The sequence below is a fragment of the Miniopterus natalensis genome, chromosome 12 (genome assembly GCF_054644295.1).
Source record: "Miniopterus natalensis isolate mMinNat1 chromosome 12, mMinNat1.hap1, whole genome shotgun sequence".
NCBI lineage: Eukaryota > Metazoa > Chordata > Mammalia > Chiroptera > Miniopteridae > Miniopterus > Miniopterus natalensis.
Genome location: NC_142092.1, coordinates 7,589,703 through 7,599,316, shown reverse-complemented (window position 1 = coordinate 7,599,316; position 9,614 = coordinate 7,589,703). Strand labels below are relative to the sequence as shown.

Sequence of the window (9,614 nt, the reverse complement as noted above, 5' to 3'; positions counted from 1 at the left end):
TCCAGCCCTCCCTCGGGCTCAGCCTGGGGTGGGGTGGGGTGGGGGGCGGCGGGCGGCGCTGGGCGGGGCGGCCGGGCGGGGCGGCCGGGCGGGGCGGGGCGGTGACGCGGAGCCAGCCCTGCTAGAGGCGCGGCGGCGCGGGGCGGGGGCGCAGTCCCGGGTCCGACCGGCCGAGCCCCGCGCGCCCCGCCCGCGCCCAGCGCCTCCGCCCGGCCGGCCGGCGGGGGAGGGGGCATGAGCCGGCGCCCGTGCGCCGCCGGGAGCTGCGGGCCGGCCTAGAGCCCCGCGGGGGCCCTGCGCCCGAGCCACCGCTGCAGCTGAACTGCGGGCGCCGCGATGCAGCGGCCTGGGGAGCCGGGTGCTGCGCGCTTCGGGCCGCCCGAGGGCTGCGTCGACCACAGGCCGCACCGCTACCGCAGCTTCATGATCGAGGAGATCCTCACGGAGCCGCCAGGGCCCAAGGGCGCCGCGCCTGCCGCCGCCGCCGCCGCCGCCGCGGGCGAGCTGCTCAAGTTCGGCGTGCAGGCGCTGCTGGCCGCGCGGCCCTTCCACAGCCACCTGGGTACGTGGGGGCCTGGGGCGCCCGGGCCTGGGAGCGAGGGAGGCAGGGACGGGGTGAGCCGCGCCGTCGTGAGGACGCAGCTCTGGAAGCGTGGGCCCCGGGCGGTCCCGCGCCCTGGGCGGGAAGCGGAGGGCCGAGCGCCGGGCGGTTGGGGAACCAGGCCTCGTGCCCGCGGGCCGGGTCGGCGGGAGGGTGTTGGCTCTGCCCTTCACGGACGCCCCGCTGCCTCCAGCCCCAGAACCGAGCCCGCTTTCCCATCGCGGGCGCGGGCCCATACTGCTAACCTCAGAATGCGCGTCAAGGCGACCTCAAGCCGCGGGCGCCTGGGCCTTCCCCGCAAAGGACTCACCGGGAGGGGCCGGGACTGCCCTGGGCGGGGGAGCCCGACCTTGGGGAAGAGGCCTGCGTGTCCGTGTGCTGCGCGGGGGGCTGACGCAGGCCCAAGCCGGCCCCGAGCCTCCCGGAGCCCGTGGTCTCAGGCGGGGGCAGACCGGCCGCTGCTGCGGCGCCGACACCCCTTCGCCTCGCCTGGGGACGGGAGGCCCGCCTGTGGGCCGCTGCCCGCCGGCCCTTCCGCGCCGGGTCTGCAGCGCCTCCGCGGGGTTGCGGCAGGCCTGGGCCTTCGCTGCCCCTCTGGGTCCTTTTCCTGACCTGGGGGCCTGCCCTCCCCACCGCACCCCTTGTTCTCCGGCCTTTCCCCAGCTCCCTTCGCCCCGCGTTGGCTTCCTGGCCTTTCCCCGTAGGGTGGGCCTGCCTTCCCTCACTCTCGCCTTCCCCCACGGAACCTGCTTCCCCCTGCCCTCTCCGCACGCTCACCCCGGCCTTGGCCAGCCCTGCCCGACCCCGTGGGACAGGACCTGCCCGCAGTGAGATGCCTGTGGGGAAGGGAGACCCCCGCGTCCTAGCGGGACCCCCTCTGCCAGCCGTGTCCCTGGGCCCACGCTCCAGCCCGCGCTCCGCCCGCCCACTGGGCAGCTGGGCCGGTTCGTTCGTTTTAGGTCCAACTTTGATGCAGGCTCCCCGCGTGTATGGCCTCCAGCTGCGCTGCGGTTAGTAATTCGTTTGAAGCGGGCAAAAAAGTCACTTACGGCTAATGAAAATGGCAACATCTTCACGGGGTAGAGCCTGAACAGGGAGAACAGGAGGAGCGATTTCGGGATTCGTGAGGTTTTAACTTTTCGGAAAGGGCTCAAGCCTACCCCTGCTGGGCGCCCACTGCCCGCCGCGCTCGGTGCCCGCAGAGCGCACTTGCCACTCCACCCAGCCTTGCCCCGACGCAGCGCTGCCGACCGGGTCGGGCCGGCGCCCCCCTTCGCCTGGCGGCTGCCTTTTCTTCTTGGTCCCCCTTCCCGGGAAACACTCTGGGCCCCTCTGGGCTTCGAACTTGTTCACTGAGAATCTCGACATCTCAAAGGCAGCCCAGATCTGAGGGGCGCCAGGGCAGAGCCCCGGTGGGGAGGCCCCTCTCCCAGGCTGGGGGACGCTGGCGATGGAGCGGGGCACCCCAGGGTGGCTCAGAGCTCGCACCGGCGGCCAGGCCGGAGCATTTTGTGCTGGGCGGCACTGGCGGGGCGCTAGCCCTCCGCGGGTGGCGGGGATGCCGGGGGCGGCTCCCCGAGGAGGGCAGGGCCTGAGCTCGTCGGGCTCCCCCTTGTCTTCCCGCAGCCGTGTTGAAGGCCGAGCAGGCGGCGGTGTTTAAGTTCCCGCTGGCGCCGCTCAGCTGCTCGGGGCTGGGCTCCGCGCTGCTGGCCGCAGGGCCCGGGCTGCCCAGCGTTGCGGGCACGCCGCACCTGCCCCTGGAGCTGCAGCTCCGCGGGAAGCTGGAGGCCCCGGGCGGCGGGGAGCCGGGCACCAAGGCCAAGAAGGGGCGTCGGAGCCGCACCGTGTTCACAGAGCTGCAGCTGATGGGCCTAGAGAAACGCTTCGAGAAGCAGAAGTACCTCTCCACCCCCGACAGGTAGCGCGGGGCCAGGCCTACCCAGTGGGCAGTTGGGAGGGGGAGCTGCGCGCCCTGCTGAGGATGCACCCCGCTCTTTCCAGAATAGATCTCGCCGAGTCCCTGGGCCTGAGCCAGTTGCAGGTGAAGACTTGGTACCAGAATCGGAGAATGAAGTGGAAGAAAATAGTGAGTGTGCGGCTGCTCCCGAGCCCTCGGTCGCTGCCAGGCCCCTGGGCTCTCCAAGAGCTGCTCTCCCCCGCCCCGCGCCCCGCCCCGCCCGCCGTGCCCTCGGTGCCCGGTGCCCAAAGGGCCCCTCTCCGTTCTCTCTGGTGCCCTCGTCCAGCCCACATTTCTTCGTGCCCCACTGCACCCTCTGGCTTCCTGGCGGCCTTGAACCCCTGGCCAGGCCTCTGGTCACTTTTCCCCGGCCGCGCTCAAATGGCCGCCACTTCCCCGGGGCTAGGCGTGGCCTCAGGCGGCCGGCGGAGCCCAGGGCGCGGGGTACTCGGCCCGGCTCACAGGGGCCCGCGTCCCCGCGCAGGTGCTGCAGGGAGGCGGCCTGGAGTCCCCCACCAAGCCCAAGGGGCGGCCCAAGAAGAACTCCATCCCCACCAGCGAGCAGCTCACGGAGCAGGAACGCGCCAAGGAAGCGGAGGCGCCGGCGGAGGCGCCGGGCGAAGCCAGCGACAGGGGCCGCGAGGACTGAGCGTGCGGTCCGGGACCCCCGCGCCGCGCGGCCCCCGAGCCCGCGGGCAGCCGCGAGCCGGCCCTTCGCCTCCACGCCGTTTGCTTTCTAAACGTTTTACTAGTACCTTGAATGCGGGCAGTTAGGGGCCAAACAAGGAACGCCACAGACCCTGAAGCCAAACCCGGGCCCCCGCGCGCCCCCGGTCCTGGCCTGGAGACTCACCCCAGCGACAGAAGTCGCCTCTGCCCAGAGCTCCGCGCGCCGGGCGCACCACGCGCATTCACGCCCCGCTCCTCCCCGCACCCCACCGCCTCGGGCTGCGCGCGGGCCCGGCGCCGCAGGCCCACAGCAGCTTCTGCGCGTCGGGAGCCCGGGGCCGCGTGCGGACAGCGCGGCGGCTCCGCCCGAGGCCGGGTCCCTGACGTCGCTGGGGCCCTTACCCCTTTCTTGCGAAAACGGTGATTTTTTTTTCCAATAAAATATTTTATGACACAGCGGAGCTATATGAGGGGCATCTGAATCCGTGCGGGGAGGGGGCAGCGAGATAAGAGGGACCCCCCCAGCGGCTTCTGAAGCACCCCTTCCCGGGCCACGCCGAGCGTGGCGCGGCTCGGGCTGCCGGAGCCTGGGAATCTCTTCCACGTGGGCCGCGGCTACGAGCGGCCGAGCCTCCGGGCTGTTCGGGGGCCAAAGGAGCGAGAGCCCCGGGCCACTCAGGGCGCACTCAGGAAGGGCCCGGGACTGAGAGCCGCCTCCGCTTGCTGATTTGGGCTCTTGGGGCTTGAAGGTCCCACAGTGACGGTCCCGGGCAGCGCTTCCTGGGGCCGACGGGAGCCCGGGACTTGAGGTTCACACCCGGGCGCCGCCTCCGGGTTTGACGGCCTCGAGGCGCGGGCAGGGCGGCGCCGGCGGGCAGGCCTCGGGCACTGAGGCTCGGGACCTGGGCTGAGGACTGCGAGCTGCCGGGCTCGCCCAGGGCGCCCTTTCCCGGCGGGGCTCGGAGCGTGCCCGCGGGAGCCGCCTCCTCCAGGGAAGCCTCGGGTTGGCTTCTCTGGGGCTAAGCTGGGCTGGGGGTGCGGGGGGGGGGGGGGGCGTGGGTTCCGGTCCTTGCTCTTCCTGCCCGGACAGCGGCCACAGGCTGGGATTTGGAGATTCGGGGTCCGCTTCGCTGATTAAAGCCGGGGAGAGACCGCAGCAGTTTGGCCCTGCGGAGTTCCCAGCGGGATCAGGATTCGAAACCAGGTCCTTGCAGGTGCAAATGCTCGGGACAGTCAGGAACGTCAAGCACAGGTGCGGGCCTTGCGGTTCAGAGCCGGAGAACACTGGCCTTCGTGGCCACGGCTTCCTTTTCAAATCGAGGCCTGACCCACCCGCCCTGAAACCTGCAGGTGAACTCCCCCGGAGGACGGGGGAGTGAAGAGCAGGGGGCTTCCCGCCACCCCGGGGCCGCTCAAGGACTGCCCCTGCCCTTCGGGAACCTTCCTGCCCCAGGCGCAGCCGGGCCGGGGCGCGGCCCCCGCAGCCAGGCCTCTCGCGGGCGCGCAGGAGGGAAGGTCCGAGCAGTCCTGCCGGCGGGGCCGGGCCGGGCCGGGCCTGCGGGAGGAGAGTCCCGCTACTGCGCAGGCAACCACGGCTCCCGGGAGCACGGAAGGTCAAAGGGGGAGAGGAGGGGTTCCGACCCGCACTCCCCGCAGTCCGGGCCACGCCCTCGGGTTTTACTAAATCCGAGGAACGGGGCCTTAGGCAGGTTACCCTGTGGTCATGGCGTTTCCCGAGGCAGCCTCCTCACTGCACTGGACTAATGAAATGGGTGGCCAAGAACCAGGGCGTGTGGGGGGACGTGTCCAGCACGTCCTGCGCCAGAGCATAGGGACCCCAATATTCCAGCGAGTACAGGCCGCCAGGAGCGGGCGCGGAGGCGGCGGCCCCAGCTGAGTGAGGGCCCGGCCCGAACCCGGAGGTCTAGATTCGGGGCGGGCGGGCGTGGGAGCGGGGCCTGTCACTGCCCGCGCCGCTGCGCTCCTGGGGGACGGGGGACGGGGGACGGGGCGGCGCTGGCAGACCGAAGCCTCGAGGCCGCAAAGAGCAGCCGGGCGCCGGGCCGTCGGGGCAGCTCGAGGCTTCCTTGCTGGCGACTCCGGGAGACCCGATGGACTCTCCCGCCCGCTCCGGGAGAGCGAAGGCGCGGAGGTCAGCGCCGTGCCACCCGGGCGGCGCCGCGGAGCGCGGACCGCAGGCCGCACACTGTAGGTGCCCGCCCGCCTCCCGTCCTCGACGGCGCCGCTCCGCCGGGCCGTCGCTCCTGCCGCCCAGGCCTCCTCCCCGACCGCCAGCACCCGCGCCCCTCAGCCTGGCCCCGGGTTTAGGGGGAGAGAAGCCACCTTCGCCCCCTGCCCCCACAGCACATCTCTTCTCCTACCCAAGGTCCCCAGAAACGAAACCCAGATATGGCGCAAGCTCGCGAACGAGGCCGCTGCTGCGCCTCGCCTCCGGAGCCGGGGCCTGCGGCCGGGGGCGGGCTGGGCCGTCCCGTGAAAGCCTGGCCTGGGGCGGGGAGAGTGGGGGCGGCGGCCAGGCCCCTCCTGAGGTTGAGTCCCAGCGGCACGAAGGCTGAGCACCCGGATTAGCCTGGCGGCAGCGCCCCGACGCGCGGGAGGGTGGGCCTTGGGGGAGACTTTGGGGCGGGCTGACGAAGGGCCGGGGTAGGGGACTGCATCCCCGCCCTGTGCCCCCGAACCGGACCAGGTCGATGGAAGTGGGAGCCTAGCTCGGCGCCCTTCCTCCCGAGCCGGCGCGGGAAGGTTTGGGGCGCGGCGGGCGCCCGGGGTCTGAGGTCCATCTCAGGGCCTCCGACGTGCGGCCCCCCGCGCGGAGCAGGCACCGCCAGGGGGGACCGGCGCCGTCAGAGCGGGTCCCGTCCCTCCCCCGCCTCCCGGTTTCGTACAACACGAAGGTTACTCGGGTTTACTCCCTCCCCCTGTTCCGGATTCTCCGGGAGGTCACCGGTGGGAACCCATAGGGAAGGAGAGAAGCGCGGCCCCGGGCGAGGTTATCCGCGCCTCCTGGGCCGGGGCGCGGTCTCGCCGTGCCCGTGGGGAGACCTCGGCCTCTCAACCTGGCACCGTCCCGGAGCTCACGGTTCCGAGGAGAAACCTGGTGCGTCTTCCATTTTCGGTCGCCCCTCTGCCTGATTTCCTTTCTACACTTGAGGGGAACCCCTGACCCACAAGTGACACCCCTGATTTCACCTGGAGTTCCCTTGTCCAAAGAGGGGACCAGTTGATCCCCAAAGCCTCCGCCCTCAAGGCCTCTCCAGTCCAGGTTTCCAGGGGCCAAAGCCCGGCTAAGGAGTGCCACGGACACCCACCGCCCCTCCAGCTCGGCCTGGCCCAGACTGTGGGGGCTGAAGGAGGCTCTCAAACCATCTCAGTCCCACCTTAAGGAGGTGCGGGGGCCGCAGCCCCTCACTCCCTGCTGGTGGCTGGGGCAGCAAAGTGGCTGCAGCCACAGGGCCTTGCAGGCTCAGTCAGCCTGGCTCTGGGCCAAGCTCCATCCCTGGGTCCCTGGGCCACCCGACACTCAGAGCACAGGAGCTGGTGGACCCACTTTCTGTTTGAAGTAAGGTCTGGTGGAGGCCCCTGACCTGACAGGGCCTTCCCTGCTGACCCTCCCTGACTTTTCAACAAGCCTCTCATTGTGTGACTTTGCCCTCACACTGTATTACTGAATACCATCAGCTTTAAGACAGCATCTTCCCTTTTCTCAAATGTGGGTTTATATGCCACCTGTGAGGCAGTGGCCAAGTGGGATGGGGCTGTGAGATGCTGAAGGGGATCCATTCAGAGGCAACTCTGACCACGAAGAAGTTTTAGAAACACCTCCCCCCACTGATTTCCCCGATAGTTTCCTTTAATGTAAACTCAGCAGTGATCTGTGATAAAAATCTGTCTTTTTATTTATTTCAAGAGAGGAAGGGAGAGGGAGAGAGAAATAGAAATATCGATGAGAGAGAAACATGGATTGGTTGCCTCCTGCGTGCCCCTACTGGGGATTGAGCCAAAAACTCAGGCATGTGCCCTGACCAGAATTGAACCAGGGATCTCCTGATGCATGGGACTATGCTCAACCAAGTCACATAGGCTGGGCAAAAATATGTGCCTTAGTAGGCCAAAATGAGATCTTTGAGGAAGTATAAGAATAACATTCTGGGTGATATATAAGCATTGAGTCAGGGATCATTGGCAATGTTTTTAAATTTTTTCTTTTTTGTGCTTCAGGAAATAATGTTGCCTGACATCAGTGGCATCATGGACACTCTCATATTAACCATACACTTACTGGACCATTCATTCGTTTAACAAACAGTTACTGGGTGTGAGTTCACAGCACTGGGACACAGGCCCTGCCCCCTCCCTCCCATTCCTTGATCCAGTAATAGCCAGTAACATAGGTGCCCTACTCCCATTTCCCAGATGAAAATAAAACTCAGATGTTAGGCAACTTGTCTAGAAACACATAGCTATTTAATGACTTAAGCTCTATTGGTCTCCACTGTCTCTCACCTAGCAGCCTTGAGGTTCAGTTTGAGTGTCCCAGATGCTTTAGGGTCCCTAATAGCCTCTGCCTGCCTGGCATCCATTTGCTCACCAAGTATTAATTAAACACCTGCTGTGTGCCTGGCACTGTGCTAGTGACCTAAGGAGCTCACGCTGGAGGTGAGGAGGCTTGGATAGATGGCAAAGAAGCCACAATTAAATCCAAAAGATGATTTTAGGAAGTGACAAACGCTATGTAGAAAATAAAGCAGCTGGCAGAAAATGAATGAGGGTGGGGGCCTTTAGTCAGGGTGGCCAGGAGGGTCTCTGAGGAATTGACTCTTCCACTGAGACCTGAATGACAAGAAGAGTGTGTGCCAGGTAGCTGGAAAGCACTTGCAAAGGCGCTGGGCAGTTAGTGAGGAGCTCGACCTTAAAGGTGTGGGAGGAAGGTCAGAGTGGAAGGAGCAAGTGTGCAGAGACGGGCAAGGGTAGTGGGTGCAGAGGTGAGGGGGTGGGCCTCAGCACTGCTCTGAAGGTGGTGGGGAGGAAGCTGCCTCCTGGATCTAGCCCCAGGCAGACACTTCCATTAGCCCAGCCCCTCTGAACTTGGTGTGCACACAGAGCCCTGGCAGCTCCGCCTCCAACCGGCAATTTGCCTCCCCCCCCCCCCTTTTCATAAGGATGCAATTTTCTGCGTGCTTTAAAGACATTAGAAGGGCGTTTGACTGACAGGCCATGCGAAACGCATTAGCGAGGCCCAAGAAGCAGGAGGCGGTGCCTGCTAGGGAAGGGGCAGGTGGAGGTGGAACAAGCCCTGGGGAGAGTGGGGCCTGGGGGTGGCTGTGGGTCGGGGGTTAAAAAGACAGAAATCCAGAGAGAGGACAGACAAAAAAGAGGGTGGGGGAGAGAGGGAGGGAGGGAGAGAGAGGGGCATGAGGGGGTGGGGTCGCTGGTGGAGGTGAATAAACAGTGGAGAGGGATGAGAGGTGATAAAGACAGAAGAGAAAGAGAAAGGGACTGGAAGGAGAGGAAGGTGGGGAAAGGCAGGGCTGGAGGGAAGTGACTGCAGGAATGGGGTCCTTTCTGGGGTGCAGTGTCCATGTCACCTTGGGCAGGAGTGAGTGTTGCCTGGTGGGGAAAATGGAAGCAGCCTAAGGTGCCTTTGCTGTGGCTCACTCCCTGTTTCAGCCTCTCAAACACCAAGCTCCCCTTTCCCTCAGGACCCCTGCGCATTCTGTTCCCAGGCCTGTGGTGCCCTTCCCTGCACTCCCCTGCTGCCCTGTCCTTCCCCCTCCTTCCTGGGCGACCACACCATTCCCAGGGCTGCCTGCTCTGACTGTCCCTGCCTTGCTGGCTGGCATTCATCTCTGCTATGATGCCCTGTGTGTTCACCTGGGGTCTGTCTTGAGGCATAGCTGTCTTGGTTCCGGTACAGCCTGAGGCCACCAGCAGAGCAGCAGTTCCTCTCCACCTGGCATTCTCCTTTGCAACAAGCAACTCTCGATTTGCAGAGTCCTGGCTTTTGCTGGGTCCAGTGCCATTGCAGATGCTCAGAAAACTCCCAGAGCTGGGAGGGTACCTGGCTGGGTTCTTTCGCTTCCAGGGTGTCTGCAGGGTTCTTCCTTCCTGTCTTAACGGGGCTGGCTGTGGGCGCAGTGATGTCTGGAGGGCTTTGGGCTGGTCCTGGAGCCATGCACCTTCCAGGGTGCCTTGTGGAGATGTAGTACCCGAGTCTCGGAGCCCAGCTGGAACCCAGGGCCTTCGCTGAGCTTGTAAGTGTGCCAACACCAGCTCTGTTTATGGAGCATGAAGGCCAGGTACTGACCGTGTTGCGTAATCCTCATAAGTGACTGCCAAGTCCATTCCTCAGATGAGGAAACGAAAGCA

General features: G+C 66.1%; 1 protein-coding gene across 1 annotated transcript; it reads left to right on the top strand.

Annotated features, from left to right (window-relative positions):
* The first annotated feature begins 336 nt into the window (after positions 1 to 336).
* BARX1 (BARX homeobox 1) lies at positions 337 to 3,207 on the top strand. Its single transcript, XM_087823121.1, has 4 exons — positions 337 to 562; positions 2,228 to 2,519; positions 2,603 to 2,687; positions 3,043 to 3,207. Exons 1-4 carry the CDS (start codon positions 337 to 339, stop codon positions 3,205 to 3,207), a joined length of 768 nt encoding a protein of 255 aa, XP_087679247.1.
* The last annotated feature ends 6,407 nt before the right edge of the window (positions 3,208 to 9,614 follow it).